General features: G+C 43.9%; 1 protein-coding gene across 2 annotated transcripts; it reads left to right on the top strand.

Annotated features, from left to right (window-relative positions):
* The first annotated feature begins 2,535 nt into the window (after positions 1–2,535).
* LOC148841347 (5-aminolevulinate synthase, non-specific, mitochondrial-like) lies at positions 2,536–17,486 on the top strand. 2 transcript variants are annotated; one of them, XM_088912178.1, is made up of 11 exons: positions 2,536–2,643; positions 2,810–2,898; positions 6,284–6,443; positions 7,686–7,796; positions 7,983–8,205; positions 9,374–9,558; positions 9,656–9,835; positions 10,470–10,634; positions 12,672–12,940; positions 15,465–15,627; positions 16,191–17,486. In XM_088912178.1, the coding sequence occupies exons 3-11, from the start codon at positions 6,308–6,310 to the stop codon at positions 16,247–16,249; spliced, it is 1,491 nt and encodes a 496-aa protein (XP_088768304.1). In that variant the 5' UTR covers positions 2,536–2,643; positions 2,810–2,898; positions 6,284–6,307; the 3' UTR covers positions 16,250–17,486. The 2 variants fall into 2 exon arrangements, with proteins under 2 accessions (XP_088768304.1, XP_088768313.1); XM_088912187.1 differs by lacking the exon at positions 2,536–2,643 and having other exon boundaries at positions 2,652–2,898.
* Positions 17,487–20,232: the final 2,746 nt, after the last annotated feature.

Genomic DNA, 20,232 nt, shown 5'->3' with positions numbered 1-20,232 from the left:
CTCCGCTATGATCCTGTCTTGGATAACAACTTGTTAAGATGTTTACTTTTGTATTCCACCAAACTGCTCAGATTAAGATAGATTCTCACACGGCCCAGAGTCAGTATGAATACTTTTTTAAAAGCATTTTTCAGCAGTTAAAGTGTTTGCACATTGTTGTCCAATTAGTTTTTTTTGTGGTATGCATGTCCGTTTCCCGAGTTGCATCACATTCATAGCAGAAATGCTGAAGTCGCACACATCAAGCTCGACAGCTGAATCACTCCCTCTCCCTCCAGCATGGCTGCTTCTTGCTTCATAGATGACGTGACACAAGTTGATATCAGTCCTGTCTTTCTCTGAGCTCTGGGCGCCTATTTCAGAGGTGGCTGGTGACTGTCTGAAGTTCTGCTGGGTTTATAGAGCTGTCTGTGGCCCAGAGTGACTGGAATAGAGTGTGTGCTTCTGGTTCTGACTGGCTGTGAGTTCGTAACATAATAACCAGTTAACTTCCAGACAGAACAAAGGACTCACTCAGACACATGAAGGGAACTGAGTCTTTTTAGTCCATATTTTTTGACATCCTCAGAAGTACTGTCCAGGTCATTCTGGGGGGACATCTTTGATATGAACTCCTGATATGATGTCCTGAGAGAGATTCCTGCACTCCATGAGGCTCTGAGGAATGGGGCAAAGCACATCCTTCTGTAAAAGCAGAAATCACACTGCAGGCTATCTCCTCACATCCAAGCTTAGAGTTGCAGCATGTTTTTTATCAGTCTCAGCCAATAAAAGCTTTCTGAAATTGCAATGACTACAGCATCCCAGCAGAGTGCAGGAACAAACAGCTTCATTTTATTTCCGGTGTGTGATGTTGTGAAATCTGTGCAAGAGCCCGTACAGTTGTTTGTGTGTGAATCATGTTAGGTGGGTAGATCATAAATTCATTGTAACATTTATCTTACCTTGTGCAATACAGAACTCATGTCCAAATTGCTTCTTTAGTCCTGCCTTTCTCTGTGCTTGAGGGAGCTCCATCCATCTGTGCTGTAAATTTCTCCATAGCAAGGGCTAATGTAGTCTTTCTAACAGAATAATAATAATAATTGCTTATACTTATATAGCGCTTTTCTGGACACTCCACTCAAAATGCTTTACAGGTAATGGGGACTCCCCTCCACCAGCACCAATGTTGCAGAGTGATATGGCTGCTGGCTAAAATTAAAACCCATAAGATTTGAAATAAGGAAAAGGTTAACTTCTTTATTACATTCTTGCTATTATGTGGTGTCCTCCGCTGTTTCATAATGGAACTGCTAGCTGTGTTTACTCAGTCATGTTTCCACTCTGGATGCTCTGACAGCAATATCATATACAGCACCTATTATATCATCAGCTCAAGGTAGAGTTTTCAAGTGTTACAGGCTAGAGAAAAAAATGATGGCACACATCTCTGTGTTTCAGAGCACAGAAACAAGAAGAACTCTTCTCGTGGCTCATAAGACTTTCTCCCAGTCTCCCAGTCAACCTCCGATTCTATATGGCTTGCTTGTCTCTACCTCTCATCTATCAGCTCCATAGATAGCTTCAGTTTAAGGCTGTTTGGCTCTCCCACTGAGCCCCTGTATGTACATTTGCTTCCTCAGCTTCTACCTCCACATTCCTACTAGAAAGAGCAGTAGATCTGTACAGAGAAAGCTGTAGCAGCCACCTTTCGGGGTAATAACTTACAGCAGCTGAGGTCTCTCAGGCAAATACTAGCTGTCAGCCTGTCACACACAGGTTCCTGTCTATAGTCTATGGTCATCAAACATTACTTCAAGCACTTCCAAACACTTCTTCTGTTTTTAACAGCTTTGTTTTAAAATGCCAAGTTCATTGCAATGCTGACTTCCCCGAGCAGCCATCTTCAGCATCTTCTCTCTGAGCCCTCTGAATACTTACTACTCTTTGAGAATCTATTCACCCAAATTCGAATCCACATTATCCCGTACAGGGCTGTGGGGGGAGCTGGAGCCTAACCCAGCCAGCAGCAGGCACAAAGGGGTTATGCCCTGGACAGGATGTGTCTTCAAGAGTGACTGTGATTGTCATGTGTAATGAGGTAGACCATTACAAACATTGTAGTCAGTGTGCGTTTAACCCAGATGTTATTCATTCTTACCCCTGTAATCTCCAAGTGAACGATCAACTATTTGTCAGATTGAGTCAAATATTTTATTACTCTTGTTGGTTTGCTGTGCGTATTTTAGTTCGTATATTCTGAAGCAGTGTGCAGTAACTTCTAGTTATTGTATTCCATCCAGTTGATTCCTAACAGCCATCAAAAATCTTGCAATTTACTAAATGTTTCAGTAAATTAAAACTCTCACATTACTACCTGCCAAAGAGCATCTCTGAAAAACAATGAGTAAATATGTAAAATACCTAAAAAAAAGAATTCACACACGATGAGGTCCTACCCTCAGTCACTCAGTGACATCAGATATCCATGCTCATCAGTGGGTTGTGGCTCCTCTCTGAGAGACTCTAGAAGGAAGTGAGAGAGGCTGCAGCTATCGAGTGACCCTGAAGCCACAGGAGCAGAAAGGTGGTTTAGTTTGAACGCGGAACAGAGAAAGTCTGCTTACAGTTCATCACTTCAGAGCAGAAGTAACGGAAACGGTAACAACTTTGTTTGTGTTGTATACAGTGGAAAGAGCTTTTATTTTCAAAGTGGTTTAAATAAGAAACCAGCTTAGGTCTGCAACTAAAGATAAAAATGACTACATCAAGATCAATTAGGGCTCAGAAGTGATCTAATCACTATTTTGTTTAATTTCCAATGTAGTATGCATAGTTTTGGACAGGTCGGGGGCAGTTTGCCTTGAAGATTAAGAAGACACAGAGGGCACAAGTATTCCTGCTTCCAGAGCCCAGGTAAGCTCTTCCTCGCGTGTGCGGTGACAGAGGAACTGTAGAGCGACTGCACAGTTCAACGGACAGACATAGTTCCAGCTTCCTCTTAACTTTCAAAACACATTTTAGATGAGAAAAGTTAAAATAATTAAGAATCCTGTTATTGTTTTCCTCCCAAGAAATACACATTTTAAAATGGTACTGTATATGGTGGAAATGTAAGACTCTATGGTTTATTTGGGCATATTTTACTCCTCTTTATGGACCTGCATTGATTCGCATTGGACCTGCATTGATTTTTCACCTTAGAAATAATGCCTGCATTGGGCAATTTCTATCAACATCTGACGCTGAGTGCCTGATTCATGTATTTATAATATCAAGGGTTGATTTCTGCAGCTCTTTACTCTGTGGGCTCCCGAACACTCCTCTCAGTTAATGTGAACTTATATTGTTGGTGTCTGTGCTGCTCCTTGACAATCATTAGCCCACAATTTACCTAGGTACACTAAGGGAAACTTTATAATTTTCCCACCAGACCTCAGCAAACATCCTGTCTGCTTTGAAGCTACAGTAGAAGTGTTTATTCCATGTACAAGCAAATGTAGTCAGTGTGCTTGTTTCATGCCCTATATATTTAATGTGGTTTAGTAATACCAGTCCTCCCTGCAGAATTGCTTTCCTTATCATTATACCAACAGCAGCAGAGAAAACATTCCCACTTCTCTTATTCATAGGAGCAACAATGGAAAACACTCACTCCTTGGTTACACAAGAGCGTATATTCCTGTTGAAAGCTTTCAGTTTCGTTGTGTCTCAGAAGAAATGAATTTCAACAGCATCCAAAGTTACAGCAATTTCTATCAATGCCTGACAGCAGCAGAGAAAATGTTCCCACTTCTATTAGTCATAGGAGCAACAATGGAAAACACACACCCCTTGGTTACACAAGAGTGTATATTCCAGCTGAGCAACAGTTGAAAGCTTTCAGTTTCGTTGTGTCTCAGAAGAAATGAGTTTCAACAGCATCCAAAGTTACAGCAAGTTCACATGTCATGCGACTTCTTTTTCAAATTGGCTTGACTGTGGACTTTCCCCCATCAGTTGATGATCATGAGATAAAACTCAGGAGAAAAGGGAATTCACCACAGGCTAGAATACACGGGAATTCACCACGGGCTAGAATACACGGGAAATCACCACGGACTAGTATACATGGGGAGAAGGGAAAAAAGTTCTAGCCCACTAGCAATGACAGTTTTCTTGTGCTCCTAAAATCCGTAATGTAGTATGTAGAGTGATTACACAGCTAGAAGACATTCAGTGCAGTGCTCGTGCTGTAGTGTACTACAGTATGTCCGTGCCTTGTGTTATTGCACACTAATCATTCAGGTTTGGAAAACTGGGGCTGTATCATGCCAATCTCACCAGCTGCTTGTTTAATTGGAGATCTTTAATTTATTTACTAGTCCTTTAACTTCTGTCACTTACTGTACAACAGCAAGAGGGGTGGTGATGTTACTGACTTGTAAGCACAGGTTAACCAGTGACAATTTTCTTTTGTAAGACATACAGTACCAATGAGCATAGGATATGTCCCATCACTCTTCTCCAGACTGATACCAGCAGCAGTATTTTTACTGGTGCACATTCTGGGGTCCAAATTTTGTACACTCTTTAAATGAGGTCTTACTAGTGCATTGCACTATTTAACATAATATTCCCTTCATTTAAACTGTATATATTCTAACATTTTGCTGTCTGTTTAGACTTCCTCCAGGACAGGAGTCCCTAGCCCTGGTCCTGGAGATTCCACTGTCTCGTAAATCTCCTGCGAATGGCTCTTTCAAAAGACAATTTGTTTAGGGGAATTCCAGCACTTTAAGCCTGAAAGATCTTCACATTCTGATTCAATTGACCTCATAATTATGTCATAAATTCTACGTTTTGTCATTTAGTCATAATGGCATCTCTGTGGTAGACTAGGTCTGTTTCATACCGGTATACAATACAAACATACTTTGATTTTTTCACATGTATCAAGACTAATATGAAGTGGATTTGTAGTAAAAACCCCTCTGGATAAATTGATACTATTCTATCTGAATAGGCATATGCAAGAATAATTAAGAACCGTGTAGATCCAACAGGCTTCTGGCTTATCATGAATGACTGTTATTCCGGGTCTTGGGAGTAGAGTAAGGGTTGCTAAAGTAAAAATGGAAAAGCCGGACTCAAGGAAAGTAAAACTCACGTACTGGTCAACAAATCCATTGGTTCATTTGCTTTGAGAGTTTGGGGGAAAATGACCAAATCCTGTCACAGCGGAAGGCTTGGGTGCAAAGATGGTAGATTACCTGGCAAAATCCAAAGGAAGTCAGAGACACAGGGTTTCTGGAGTAAGACCGTGTAATACTATTCCCCAGGCTGCAGGATCACTGATTTCCCAGACATGGTTGTGCCAATGGAGTAGCATGGTGACACAGTGGTCAGCACTGCTGCCTCACCGTGCTGGGGCCCTGGGTCAAACTCCTGGGGTGCCGTCTGTGTGGAGTTTGTATGTTCTCCCTGTGTTTGCGTGGGCTTCCTGTGGAACACCCACAGTCCTAAGAGTGCAATTCATGAATACAATTTGTTCTTGGGTTTTGTACGATATTCAGTGTTTTTGAGGCCAAAAAAACGTAAGTAAATTTAAACAGTTGCTCATGGTTAATGGAAGCAAAATAGGTGACACTGGGGTTTTCAGGAGGTAACTAAGAGTTTTTTGTGTTTTTTAGTAGTAAAATTTGATTTAAGCATTTGTTGTTTAATTAATTTCTTACACTTAAATAGTGCTTTTCTGGACACTCCACTAAAAGCGCTTTACAGCTAATGGGGTCTCCCCTCCACCACCACCAATGTGCAGCCCTACCTGGATGATGCAACGGCAGCCATAGTGCACCAGTACACTCACCACACACACCAGCTCTCAGTGGGGAGGAGAACAGAGTGATGAAGCCAATTCATAGATGGGGATTATTAGGAGGCAATGATTAGTAAAGACCCAATGGGAACTTTGGCCAGGACGCCAGGGTTACACCCCTACTCTTTACAAGAAACACCCTGGGATTTTTAATGACCACAGAGAGTCAGGACCTCGGTTTTACATCTCATCCGAAGGACAGCACCTGTATACAGTGTAGTGTCCCCGTCACTATACTGGGGCATTAGGACCCACATAGACCACAGGGTGAGTGCCCCCTGCTGGCCCCACTAACACCTCTTCCAGCAGCAACCTTAGCTTTCCCAGGAGTCTCCCCTCCAGGTCCTGACCAGACTCACACCTGCTGAGCTGCAGTGGGCTGCTAATGGGGAGTTGCAGGGTGACATGGCTGCATATTGTTTAATTTATCTCTCATTATTTCAGCACTTTGCTATTGGACGTCTCCAGATGTTCCTCCAGAAGGCAGTCAGGTTCCTGGTGGTGTCCCCTCAAAAATGTTCTGTGTTAGTGAATCTTGCTTCCAGACCTTTTTCCTGTCCTCTGTGTACATCAGCTGCCAAGAAGATTACGCAATCTGACAATGGTGAGTAAATAATCATAACCCCCCAGTTTGAAAAGATTTTCCCGAGAATGTACCCGAGTGGTTGGTATAATTAGAGGCACGTGAATTCTTTATTCTCTGGCACAGCTTTGATGAAAAAAGTAATAATTCAGGCACACTTGGTTAAACAGATATTTATTAACAATGGCCATGCACACACTACACTACACACAACATAAACGTACAACACACAAGTTTCCTTACGTGCAAGTTTACAGACAAGGTGTTTCAGAGACCCCAAAATCCCCAGACTGCTATCAAGTATTTGACTGTTAAATAATGCCTACAGAGGCCAAAAGAAGACAGAAGCTTAACTTAACTAAGTAGAAACAACCTACAATTAAATATCTTGCTAACCCACTAAACAGGAGAGGCTGTTTTAAACCGAGGGATTCTTCACTCAGGAACTTTGAGTTCCCTAAAAGCCACAGAATAACAAGTTCACCTAGCAAGGTCTAAATACTTAGATCCAGTGGGTTATTTTCAGATGATCTTGAACAAGGACCTCTCGCCTGGAACACACTTCATGTTCTCTCCTCCTGTCTCCCTCTCTTTCCTATGGTAGGGCTTCCCCCTTGTTCTGTCCTCTGTCTTTTATCCTACACTTGGTGCTCTTAATCATGTACCCAGAGCTAAATTAACTACGCTAAAGCAGACGATTCTTTTGATCAGTGTGTCTCACACCCAGCACAACTAAGTAAACACCCCTTTGTTTGAAGCTCTAGGAAGTGGTAATATTGATACCAGTTAGGTGTTCCCATTGTGTCCTGATTCCTAGAGACCCCTTTATTGCCAATTACCTCAGCCTGTAACTTTAATACATTTTAAAGTTACATATTTGAATACATTTCTTCATTGGTAAATTGAGGCCAGTTTCTATACACCGTAAATATATTTTATTACAACTCATGTGCATGGAAGCAAATTTGTTAAAGTAGAGAACAAGAGGACTTCTTTACACAAAGAGTTGTGGGTGTCTGAAACAAGCTACCCAGCCATGCTGTTGAAGCAGACACCTTGGCTTCTCTCAAGAAACAGCTGGATGAGATCCTGAGATCAGTTATCCACTAACTCCTAGAAGAGCTAGATAGTCCCTCATTTGTAACCATGCTCTATAATTTATGCATTTAATATTTTATTAGTAGAAACCTGTCATCTAATTTTTAAGAATACTGTATATTTAACACGTCTGCACATCTTCTTTCTTCATGGGTGTAATTCCAGCTATGGTCCGCATTGCCAGAGCTGGTGGGAAGTATCAGAACTGTCTGGAGAATTTATCACAGCTGTCACCCACCAGAGTCACACACCTTCTGCAAGACAACATGACCAAAAGTAAGAAAAGAAGGCTTTATGAATACAGTATAATTTTAATCATTTTAAAGGGAAATGCTTCTGGAACATTCCAAGATAAGACCTTATCTCAAACTTTCTTTTTACACATGACTGTGAAAAGCTATTTATAAAGCTTGTGTTCCACAACGGCTATCACATTGCTTTTAATCTCATTTTGCGTTGCAGCCAGTCCTACCTTCAACTATGACAAATTCTTTCAAAAGAAGGTTGAGGATAAGAAGAGTGAGCACACGTACCGGGTGTTCAGGACGGTGAACAGGAGAGCAGAGGCCTTTCCCCTGGCTGATGAGCTCTCCGGCCTGCAGACCCCGGAGAGAGAGGTTTCCGTCTGGTGCAGCAGTGACTGCTTGGGCATGAGCTGCCACCCCCAGGTTCTTCGCTCGATCTCGTGCGTGCTTTAGTACTCTACTCTACGTATTTCCAGATGTCCAGAATGTATCATGATTCAAACCACAGGGATGCAAGAAGTCCCAGCACAGTTCAGCGAAGGTCTGAAAAGAGGTTTAATCTGTTACAGAAGCGCCTCTCCGGAGAGTGGTCTCTCCCTCTCCGGTCTCCATGCAATGCTCACAAGCAACGTCCATCCATCCAGTTTCAAACCACTTCCTCCGAAACACCCAGAGGAAAACCACAACAACACGGAGAGAACATACAAACTCCACACGGATAGCACCTCAGGGCCAGAATTGAGTCCAGGGTCCCAGCACTGCAAATCAGCAATGCTAACAACGGTACCACCACGCAAGTAGCTTATATGCTGTAAAATATCTCCATCAATTGCCGTAAATGTCAGTTAGAGAACACACATTTCAGGACCGTTCATTTAGAATGAGGGCGGCGTCAGCATGGCTGTCTCGCGGTACTGGAAAGCTGAGCGTGACTCCTGGAGTGCTATCTGTGTGCAGTCTGTATGTTCTCCTCATGTTGTCATGGGTTTCCTCCGGGTACTCGGGTTTCATCCCAGAGCTCAAAGACATACTGGTCGGATAATTGGCTCTGGTGTGAGCGTGTGTGTCTGTGTCTGTGACGGACTGCTGTCCTGTCCAGGGTGAATCCTGTCTTACGCCTGTTGCTTGCTGGTACAGGCTCTGGCTCCCATGCAGCCCTGTACTGGATAAAGTGGTTTAGGAAGTGGATGGACCTTTAGAATTAATCTTTGATCCTTTGCAGAGATTTCCATACAGTATGCCTTACTCAACTTACTCAACTGTCACAGAAGGTCTTTGTAAATACAGTACAGCTGGTGTTTGTCTCTTAGCTCCTGCCCAGCATTTTCACACCACTCAAAAAATTCCTCACACAAAAGTCTTACAAAATGTATTAAGCTATTACACACCCTTCCCTCAGTGACACCTGTCTTTCGAAACCCTCTCCATCCCTTCTCACCTCTCCTCCCCTGATCTCCCTGCCTGTAGAGCCTCTTTCTGACCTGTGAGCCCATTCTCACCTGCTCTGTCCTCCGTTCTGCTGTGCTTCATGTTCCTGCTACCTCCCTCACTCCCACACCTGAATAAATCTTTACCTGTTCCGGTATTGCACGTTATTTCTGTCTTCAGGGATGCTCTATGGCAGCACGGAGCGGGATCGGGAGGCTCGCGGAACATCTCCGGGACAAGCAGGTTCCACGTGGATCTGGAGCAGGAGCTGGCCGATCTCCACCGCAAAGACGCGGCTCTGCTTTTCTCCTCCTGTTTTGTGGCCAACGATTCCACACTTTTTACACTGGCCAAGATGCTGCCAGGTAGAACATTCAGCCTGAGCCGGCAGACCTTCAGAATTTATTCGCCGCAGGACGGGACCTTACACTCCGCTGAGTTGTTTGTGTTTTAAATCAAAAGGCTGTGAGATTTACTCAGACGCCGGGAATCACGCCTCCATGATCCAAGGGATCAGGAACAGCGGCGTGCCCAAGTTCATCTTTCGCCACAACGATGTTAATCATCTTCGAGACCTGCTGCAGAAGTCCCACCCCTCCACTCCCAAGATCGTGGCCTTTGAAACCGTTCACTCCATGGATGGTAGGCGGCCATCTTCTCCTTTCAAGACGTTGCCTGTGCTCGGTCTCCCGGTGTGTAGTGACCAAGCTCCTTGTTCCGAACCCTAACCCACCTGGCTGTGAGGATGAGGAGGCTGGGACCCCCATGCAGAATGAGGATTGACCAAGGGGGAGTGTTATGTTGGCACAGTGTTAGTTTGCGGTTCCGACGCCATTGTGTTAATGTGTTATTACACTAGGGAGTCTTGGCAGCTCGTGTCCATTTTCTGGTAGTTCTGTGAAGTGTATAACAAAGGGCAGACATAGGTGTCCACTGCAGTCCCTGCCTTTTCTGTGATACAATAGGGAGCTGCTTGGGTGGCAGTGGGGTGGAGGAGGGATGCAGAAGAGGAAAACAGTAGGAGAAAAGTGGCATTTACGGTTTTTCCAGATTTAGGAAACGATGTTGGGAATGATTACAAGTGAGAGGTGAGGCGAACGGAACTTGGCTGGCTGTCAGCTCTCCTGAACTGTCAACGTGCCCTCCAGTTAGCCCCGAAGAAATTCAAGAGCGAAGCTTTGACCACCGTCCACGTCCGAGTTTTACCAATGCCATCTCTGTTCCCGTTTCTCTGTGGTATTTGAGGTCTCAAGTGGGAGGGTGTCTTCCCGTGCAGGTGCTGTGTGTCCGCTGGAGGAAATGTGCGATGTTGCCCATGAATTTGGAGCCATCACGTTCGCTGATGAGGTCCACGCGGTTGGGTTGTATGGACCTCGAGGTGGAGGAATAGGTGACCGAGAAGGAGTCATGTATAAGACAGACATCATCTCTGGGACACTAGGTAAGGATTCCTTGCTGTAACGAAAAGTCCAAGTGGCTTTAGATCCCTTACGATATTATTACACAGGCAACAAGGATGGACGTTTTCATGAACTTATTCTAGGGCACAATAACCATGCTGTCAGTTAGTAGGGCTTAAAGGGGAACTGCAGTTCCATTTTCACAGACTGGTTATTAAATCTTGAAACTGTAGAGTCTCCATTGTTTTGCAAAGCACTGGTCTTGCCACCAGGGCAAGAGCGAGAGATTGCGTAAATTGTGATCTGAAGAGGCCTTTCCTGCTCACTAGTCACTGTAATGACTAAAGTAATGCAGTGTACGAGCGAATAAATACAGGTTGTGCAAGAGACATTTCACCGCAGAAGTGTTCCAACGTGATCTGCATGCAGAGTTAACAAGTAGGTAGTATTTGTCTTGAAGTCGAGAGTAGTATTTCTATTGGATTAAAAGAGAATTATTCACAAGCCTGCTTGTTTACAATGTCATAGAGCCGCTAAACCTCACTGGAAGTTTTGTTGCCTCGTTCTGAATCACAGACACTGAATCATGACGCTGCACATACCTGGAAATTACTTCTATTTTACGATGTAAATTGGAGGTTTTACACGTTACTGTCTACATTTTACTTTCATTGTGGTCTGAAACGCACTCATCAAAGCCGATTCTTTCAAACCCCGAAATATAGAAATAGCGTTACAGCTCCCCTTTTTAATGGCATAACTGGACCCCTAGCTAGGCTAATAACCTGAAACTGCACCCCATTCTCCTCATTCGTGGTTTCACATACTCGAGGTGTCGGCCCAGTCCTGCCCTGAGAGGCATTCCTGAAGCTTCTAGAACATTCTCAGAGGTTCCAACTGTCTTAGAAGCTCAATTCAAGATTCACATACCCAGTGTTTCCTCTTTGCTACCCACTGCATCTCTCCTGCTTCCTCGCGTCCCTCACCTCTTGCCGGCTGCTTGCTGTCATTTCCTGCCTTTTGTTCACATTTTTTTTGGCGTTTTTGGAATCTCCGACACTTACCATGAACACATCACCAGGTATATTTCTGCACATCATTGTAGTTTCATCACAGAATTCCGAAACATGCAATATTCCTTTTCAACTGTAAAATTCTTTTTGTAGTTGTATATTCTTTACTGCCGTTCAGGCATTTTTATGAGGTCAGTAATGTTAAACCTCTTGGATGTCTATGTCAAATTAGATGCAGTTTATCAAGGAAATTGATAAACATATACACTGTATATTTTGATTAAGAAAGAATGTTGGTAATTAGAGACTGGAAAATTACTAATGTGTCCACTAATTTAATTAGTTTATTCAGACTCCTGTGAAAAGCCTGATCATAACATTCCTTTTATAGCTGATTATTTGGTTTTGATGGATGAGCAATAGTCAGTGTTGTGACTCATGCCAAGCTATAACACTATAATATGTTTTTTAATGGCTATAATAATGGTTTTAATTTTTATTTCATAAATGTGACTAATTTTCATTTGAAAAGGATATTTCTAGACATTTTCTTTTTTTAAGAGTTTTATTATTAAGCTCTAGTCATGATACTGTATGTCCTTGTGTGTAGTTTACCCATTTTTCCATGACTGAGATGGCACTTGGAATATTTATTCATATCAACAACCTATAGTCAGAACTACCACAAAAAAGAAAAATGTGCAAATGATCCTTTTGTAAGTGTGGTTTAGATTTTCTCACTTTTAATAAGAGCCCCCGAGTCTGAATTTACCACACTGAACTTTCGAGGTCTTGAGCTCTGGTGGATGTTCCCCTTGCGACTGCAATAATATCCAAAAGAGAATAAACCATCAAAATGTTGCAAAATATTCCATTGTTGATGTTACTGGACAATTAATACAATTCATTTGTAATGGCAGGTATTTATCTTAATCTTTTCTGAAGAAGGTGTGTTTATGCTTCTACATCATGTCAAGAAACAGGCCTTTATAATACTTGACTTAATCTATTAGCAGGGCTCTCAAACTTAGTTCCTTAGTTCCACTTACAATGATCTCTTTTCAGGTAAAGCCTTTGGCTGTTTTGGAGGTTATATAGCCAGTACTGCCGCCCTTGTGGACACAGTACGCTCTTACGCAGCTGGCTTCATCTTCACCATTTCCCTGCCACCGATGCTCTTAGCGGGTGCCAGGAAATCCGTTCAGATACTCAAGAGCGAGGAGGGACGTACCCTGAGACAGAAGCACCAAGAAAATGTCCAACTGCTCACGCAGATGCTGATGGAGGCTGGTCTGCCTGTGGGACACTGCCCAACTCACATCATTCCAGTCAAGGTAAGTCAGAGAAATCCTGCCCAGTCCATACAAACCTGCCTAGCCGCTTCGTTCATGTTACTGGTTTCTGCACTGCCTTCTCTTGTTAGAAATTACACACAGAGAATAGGACACTAAATGTATGTCAACCCAACAAAACCATACAGTTCAAATGCCCCATAAAAGTTTCCAATGACTGACAATTTGTGGGAAATTAATAACATTAGTTGTGCCCATGTCTGAACTGTCTTCAATGCTACAGTATGCGCATGCCTGACTGTCCTCATTCCTAGAGCATGCTTATGTCTAACTGTCCTCATTACTAGAGCATGCTTATGTCTAACTGTCCTCATCACTACAGCGTGCTCATGTCTAACTGTCCACATCACTACAGCGTGCTCGTGTCTAACTGTCCACATCACTACAGCGTGCTCGTGTCTAACTGTCCTCATCACTACAGTGTGCTCGTGTCTAACTGTCCACATCACTACAGCGTGCTTGTGTCTAACTGTCCACATCACTACAGTGTGCTCGTGTCTAACTGTCCACATCACTACGGCGTGCTCGTGTCTGACCTTCCACACCACTACGGCGTGCTCGTGTCTGACCGTCCACACCACTACGGCGTGCTCGTGTCTGACTGTCCACATCACTACAGTGTGCTCGTGTCTGACCGTCCACACCACTACGGCGTGCTCGTGTCTGACCGTCCACACCACTACGGCGTGCTCGTGTCTGAACGTCCACACCACTACGGCGTGCTCGTGTCTGACTGTCCTCATCACTACAGCGTGCTCGTGTCTGACTGTCCACATCACTACGGCGTGCTCGTGTCTGACCGTCCACACCACTACGGCGTGCTCGTGTCTGACCGTCCACACCACTACGGCATGCTCGTGTCTGACTGTCCTCATTACTAGAGCATGCTTATGTCTAACTGTCCTCATCACTACAGCGTGCTCATGTCTAACTGTCCACATCACTACAGCGTGCTCGTGTCTAACTGTCCTCATCACTACAGCGTGCTCGTGTCTAACTGTCCACATCACTACAGCGTGCTTGTGTCTAACTGTCCACATCACTACAGCGTGCTCGTGTCTAACTGTCCACATCACTACAGCGTGCTCGTGTCTAACTGTCCTCATCACTACAGCGTGCTCGTGTCTAACTGTCCACATCACTACAGCGTGCTCGTGTCTAACTGTCCTCATCACTACAGCGTGCTCGTGTCTGTCCACATCACTACAGCGTGCTTGTGTCTAACTGTCCACATCACTACAGTGTGCTCGTGTCTAACTGTCCACATCACTACGGCGTGCTCGTGTCTGACCTTCCACACCACTACGGCGTGCTCGTGTCTGACCGTCCACACCACTACGGCGTGCTCGTGTCTGACTGTCCTCATCACTACGGCGTGCTCGTGTCTGACTGTCCACATCACTACAGTGTGCTCGTGTCTGACCGTCCACACCACTACGGCGTGCTCGTGTCTGACCGTCCACACCACTACGGCGTGCTCGTGTCTGAACGTCCACACCACTACGGCGTGCTCGTGTCTGACTGTCCTCATCACTACAGCGTGCTCGTGTCTGACTGTCCACATCACTACGGCGTGCTCGTGTCTGACCGTCCACACCACTACGGCGTGCTCGTGTCTGACCGTCCACACCACTACGGCATGCTCGTGTCTGACTGTCCTCATCACTACAGCGTGCTCGTGTCTGACTGTCCACATCACTACAGCGTGCTCGTGTCTGACAGTCCTCATCACTACAGCGTGCTCGTGTCTGACTGTCCACATCACTACAGCGTGCTCGTGTCTGACTGTCCACACCACTATGGCGTGCTCGTGTCTGACTGTCCACATCACTACAGCGTGCTCATGACTGACTGTCCACATCACTACAGCGTGCTCGTGTCTGACTGTCCACATCACTACAGCGTGCTCGTGTCTGACTGTCCACATCACTACAGCGTGCTCATGACTGACTGTCCACATCACTACAGCGTGCTCGTGTCTGACTGTCCACACCACTACGGCGTGCTCGTGTCTGACTGTCCTCATCACTACAGCGTGCTCGTGTCTGACTGTCCACATCACTACGGCGTGCTCGTGTCTGACTGTCCACACCACTACGGCGTGCTCGTGTCTGACTGTCCTCATCACTACAGCGTGCTCGTGTCTGACTGTCCACACCACTACAGCGTGCTCGTGTCTGACTGTCCACACCACTACGGCGTGCTCGTGTCTGACTGTCCTCATCACTACAGCGTGCTCATGACTGGCTGCCCTCAACCCTACAGCACCTGTCTCTCACGGACCAACCTGAACAGCAGAAAATACTCTTTAATAGTTCCAGGTGTTAAACTGACTTAAGAAAATTATAAGTTAGTCTATTTTTTCAGGAGAAAAAAAAGACACACATTTGCAATTATGAAAATTATAGAACGTTGAAAAAGCTCTTTAGATATTTACTCTCTACATATTAATTTCATTAAAAATGTATTCTTATCTTATTCAAATCAACTCTTTGTCTTGATTAAGGTGGCAGATGCAGCAAAGACCAATGAAGTGTGTGACATGATGATGAGGAGGCACGGCGCCTACGTGCAGGCCATTAATTACCCCACTGTCCCACTGGGGGGAGAGCTCCTTCGAATCATCCCCACCCCTCGTCACACCCCACAGATGATGAGTGACTTCACTGGTGAGACACAAAATGCAAAAGAGCTCAAATGCTGCATCTTCTTTCTATTACTTTTACCCCAGCAACGCAGGATCTTTTCTGCTGTGACACTAATATCGGCTCCTGCGCATCAAATCACTTCTGACACATTAAGTAGCTCTGCAAATGTTGTTTGGGGGCACAGTGGTACAGTGGTCAGCATTGCTGTCTCGCAGTGCTGGGGTCCCTGGGCTTAATTCCTGGGCTGCTGTCTGCGTGGAGTTTGGATGTTCTCCCTGTGTTTGCATGGATTTCCTCCTCGTGCTCCAGTTTCCCCCCACAGTCCAGAGACATGCTGTTTAATTGGATTTTTGGAAACTTGGCCCTGGTGGGTGGGTGTGTGTGTGTGTGTGTGTGTGTGTGTGTGTGTGCCCTGTGATGGACTGACGTCTTGCGCCTGTTGCATGCTGGGATAGGTTCTGACTCCTCCGTGACCCTGTACTGAATAGAGCAGTTTAGAAAATGCATTGGTGTTGTTTGGTTTGAATCAATGTTTATAGAAGATGTTGTACTATGAAGAAAATTGTTTTTCATTCTGCCCACAGAACAACTGGTGGAGATCTGGAAAGAGATTGGTCTGGACCTCCACTCTACATCTCTGTAACATTCATATGCAACTTCATGGATTAATAAGACAGAGAAAAACTGACTTTATCCGAGCAATTGGATACTTCCCAGTCCTTTACATTCTCATATTTCCCAGTGTCTGTCTCCTCTCTTCACTTCTGATCGTGTTAATAATAATAAGTAAAGCTTTGAATCATTCTAAAATTCAGAAGACAGAAGTATAACATTATTAGATTTTTGACATTATCTGTAAATCATGCTGCTATATATTTTTTTGTTTCAGTGGGGGTACGATTTAATCATGAGACTCTGAGGGCACTGTACAGTAAGTACTTTAGCTCAACGTGGCACTCTTGGTACTGTAGTTGTAGTTCTTAAACAATGAATAAAATGTATTTAGTTTTAAAAGTTACATTTTAGAGAAAATTCAGTTGTTTTAGCTGGTTGATATATAAAGTCAGAAAACTCACAATATATGAAGTTTAAAAATATAAAGTTTACATTAGCTCACAATCTAATTGCACATCTCAAGGCCGTTCTCAGAACGTCTACAACAGTGAGTATCACCTGAAGGGCTTGTCCAGCTGCAGGTGAGCTAAGAGGCAGGTACACACTAATGAACAAAGGGGACTTCTTGTGGTTTACTCTGGTTAACCATAATAAAGGATAAACACTCAACAAGGATAAAATACGCACAAATACAGAGAGAGGACAGGCCAGCAGGGAGAAACAGAGACAGAGATGCACTTCCTACTGCACTGTGACAAATACTCAGGGATTAGACAAACAACAACTCCAATCCCAGAATTCCCACTCCTGCCAGAATCAGAACTGTTTCTAATCCTACTGGGGGAGGAAACTCAACTGAGCTGCAGCCCAGTATGAGATCTTCTGTCACAGCCTGAGGGACAGAGACTGAACTTCTCTCTCAATATTGTTTTATACTGTACTTTTCTTTTGTGATACTTTTGGGCCATATCGTAGGAAGGGAGATTTAGTTCTGTTCAGGATCTGTTTATGATGCAGTTTTTTTTCTCTTTGGGAACACAGTGTTTTCAGATTACAGAGGCGGAATTGTGGGTTTCTAGGTCTATAGGAAATAGGCCTCTGAAATGCGTTGTTACTAACAGTACAGTATGTGAGTAACTATTATATGTGTTAGTGTGTCGCATTATGTAATTGTCTTAAATATTTAATAACAAAAATTGTCTATCATGTTTGACTAATTACTCTGTCACCAGAACTGTGCTGGAGAATAAAGGGAACTCGTGTCATTTCTCACAGGCCTCACATTTTTACCTAACACTTGGTTCATTTTACTTAATCACTCTCCCGGTTTGTAACAATATTATAAAATAAGCCCCGGTTGGGATGTATCCCGCTTTGCGGCCGTTGCTTGCCGGGATATGCTCCAGTTCCCCCGCGACTCTGTATTGGATAGAGCGTTTTGCAAAATATCACAAAGTCAGTAATGTTCTATGTAGATACATTAACGTTTCGGGATGGAATAGTTGTGACCTGTAGATCTGCGAGTCTTTGTCTCACTGCGAGGGAAAAGGGTGTACCGGTTCCCCCATTGTGGAAAAACTATTTACGACCAAACACAGCCGTCAGAACTGGGGATTCTGTGAAAACGTTTTAAAGCTCTACGAAAAAAATAGATAATAACTACCCTGGTCCAACAGCAAGCGTATGCTAAATATATTCGTTACAGGCTGGTGATAAATAATGAGAACGCAACTGGGATGGATAGGAAAACGGCACAATAACGCCTCATTTATTCTGTTCTTAAACAGAAAACAAAACAGACACTTAACATGTAGTTCGTCCAGGACTGTCAGTCCGGAGTCCCCCGGAGTTTTTCTCTCGGTCAGTCGAAGTTCTTTCCGAAACTGCAGATTCGGGGTGTGTCCACTGTACCTTTCCTGGCTCTCTCACACACAGGCTGGCCAGAGGCGCTCGCTTCCACAGCGAGGTCGCCTTTCATCAGGAACACGACGACTGACAGCTGGCTCCTGTCAGGCAGGAACTCACGCTGACTACTAAAAAAGTCAACTGTTGATTCTGAATTTTAAACACCACCCACGAATCTGAGTTCGGGAGAGACTGATACTAATTCATCATTATTTTACCAAAGAAAACACACAATTATGGTAACAGAGGTGATGATGATGATAAACGAAATTATCTCTAACGTAATTATATTTAAATACGAGGCACATTATGTAGAAAAAATTTAAAAATACAATTATTATTATTTTATGATAGGCAACCGCAGCCTGCACTACTTGAATGATCACCTTAGTTGTGCCTTCACAGCAGACACGGATCAAAATAAGTTACAGTAAAATGATAATATACTGTATACTTTGATAATATATTTATTTATAAATATATAAATATCATTATTTTCAGTGTCAAAACTTAAGATTCGTGGGCAAATTACCAGTTATTTAAATCTATACTAAAATAATAAAACAGGTTAATGTGATTTTTAAATTCGTGATTTTATTGCTCAGCAATAAATTAAGTTTTTTTTATCCAACTTCGTTTGTAAAAAAAGAAAGTCTAATTCAAGATTTAAGTATTGAATACGCGACCGAACAGTCCTTTCAATCTTCCGGCATGCTCCACACTTGGAACCCTTTCCCTCTTTCTGACTGCTTGGATAAAGCAGGCAAACTCCTCCGTGTCCGCCCCCTCCGTGTTACTGTTAGAGAGGGGCAGTAACACACACACACACCGTGTCTGGCTCTTCCCCTCTTCTTCGGCGCCTTCTCCGCTGCTGAAGTCCGAGGTGAAAATTACAGTCCTGCGCCGATTCACGAGCGTCTACCGGGCTCTTCAAAGGAAGCGTCACAAGCCGAGATAAAGGAGGAGGTTGTCTAATATATTTAAAGCAAATAGTGACCCACAAAACCGTAAAAGCTCTTTTTTTTTCCTCCGACATTCTCGGGAAACACAGTTTTGTGGTGATGATTGATTATCTTAATTTTTCATCATCAGAAGGTGTTTTCGGCCTCTGGTGTAGAAGTGTCGGGTGAGTACATACCCATGGAAAAACGTATTTAAAAAAATAAATATACAGTAATACAACAGTATAATAGACTATTACGGCCATATATATATTTTAGGTATGTATCGTTGCATAGCAACCAAATCAGTACACATCCTGGCCATGTGGATATATCCAAAACCTTACGTTAAAAAGTCAGGACGGACCATTAAAAATACCTGGCTAGATTAGATTAATACAACTAACACAAGAGAAGAGGGCTTCAATTTTTCACCTTAATCTCAACCGCCCTCTTTTTAACAGGTGGTATCACAGATTTTGTTACAACACTTGTTTAATGATCAATATTTGCGAGTTTTCAAGACCAGAGCTGAGTTTTCTGGGGATCTACTGTACGCTAATTCGCCAGCAGCTACATCACCCTGCAACTCCCAGCTGGCAGCCCACTGCAGCTCAGCAGGTGTGAGCCTGCTCAGTACCTGGATGGGAGACTCCTGGGAAAGCTAAGGTTGCTGCTGGAAGAGGTGATAGTGGGACCAGTAGGGGGCACTCACCCTGCGGTCTATGTCCATGTGAGTCCTAATGCCCCAGTATAGTGACAGGGACACTATACTGTAAAAAGGCGCCGTCCTTCGGATGACACGTTAAACCGAGGTCCTGACTCTCTGTGGTCATTAAAAATCCCAGGGAGTTCTTAAAAAACAATATGGGTGTCACCCCGGTGTCCTGGCTGAATTTCCCCCTGGCCTTTACCACTCAAGGCCTCCTTCATTACTCTTTAAATTGCTGAAATAAAACGCAGAACTTGTTGGATAAAAACAATAGGAGAACAAGAGAAATAGCTTAAAGCTCAAGTCTCCTCACGGACACACCCATAGCTCCACACTCCCCAGCACCAGGTGCGGACAGCAAGCGCGATCACGAGCTGGGTGTTCATGCAGAAGGAAGTGAAAGACGCTGCGGGCTGCAGCGAGCAGCGAGCCTGAGACGCCGGGAGACGCAAA

This window comes from Atractosteus spatula, chromosome 1, assembly GCF_055471065.1.
Source record: "Atractosteus spatula isolate fAtrSpa1 chromosome 1, fAtrSpa1.hap1, whole genome shotgun sequence".
NCBI classification, from domain to species: domain Eukaryota; kingdom Metazoa; phylum Chordata; class Actinopteri; order Semionotiformes; family Lepisosteidae; genus Atractosteus; species Atractosteus spatula.
Note: the sequence above shows the minus strand (reverse complement) of the source record. Positions and strands in the feature narration are given on the sequence as shown.

What these genes read in the sequence shown, in the direction of transcription:
- LOC148841347 (XM_088912178.1), top strand. Translation starts at nt 6,308, where the DNA reads ATGTTCCTCCAGAAGGCAGTCAGGTTCCTGGTGGTGTCCCCTCAAAAA. An exon ending in GATTACGCAATCTGACAATG is followed by an intron (nt 6,444 to 7,685) that starts GTGAGTAAATAA and finishes GTGTAATTCCAG; the next exon opens with CTATGGTCCGCATTGCCAGA. An exon ending in CTCACATCATTCCAGTCAAG is followed by an intron (nt 12,941 to 15,464) that starts GTAAGTCAGAGA and finishes GTCTTGATTAAG; the next exon opens with GTGGCAGATGCAGCAAAGAC.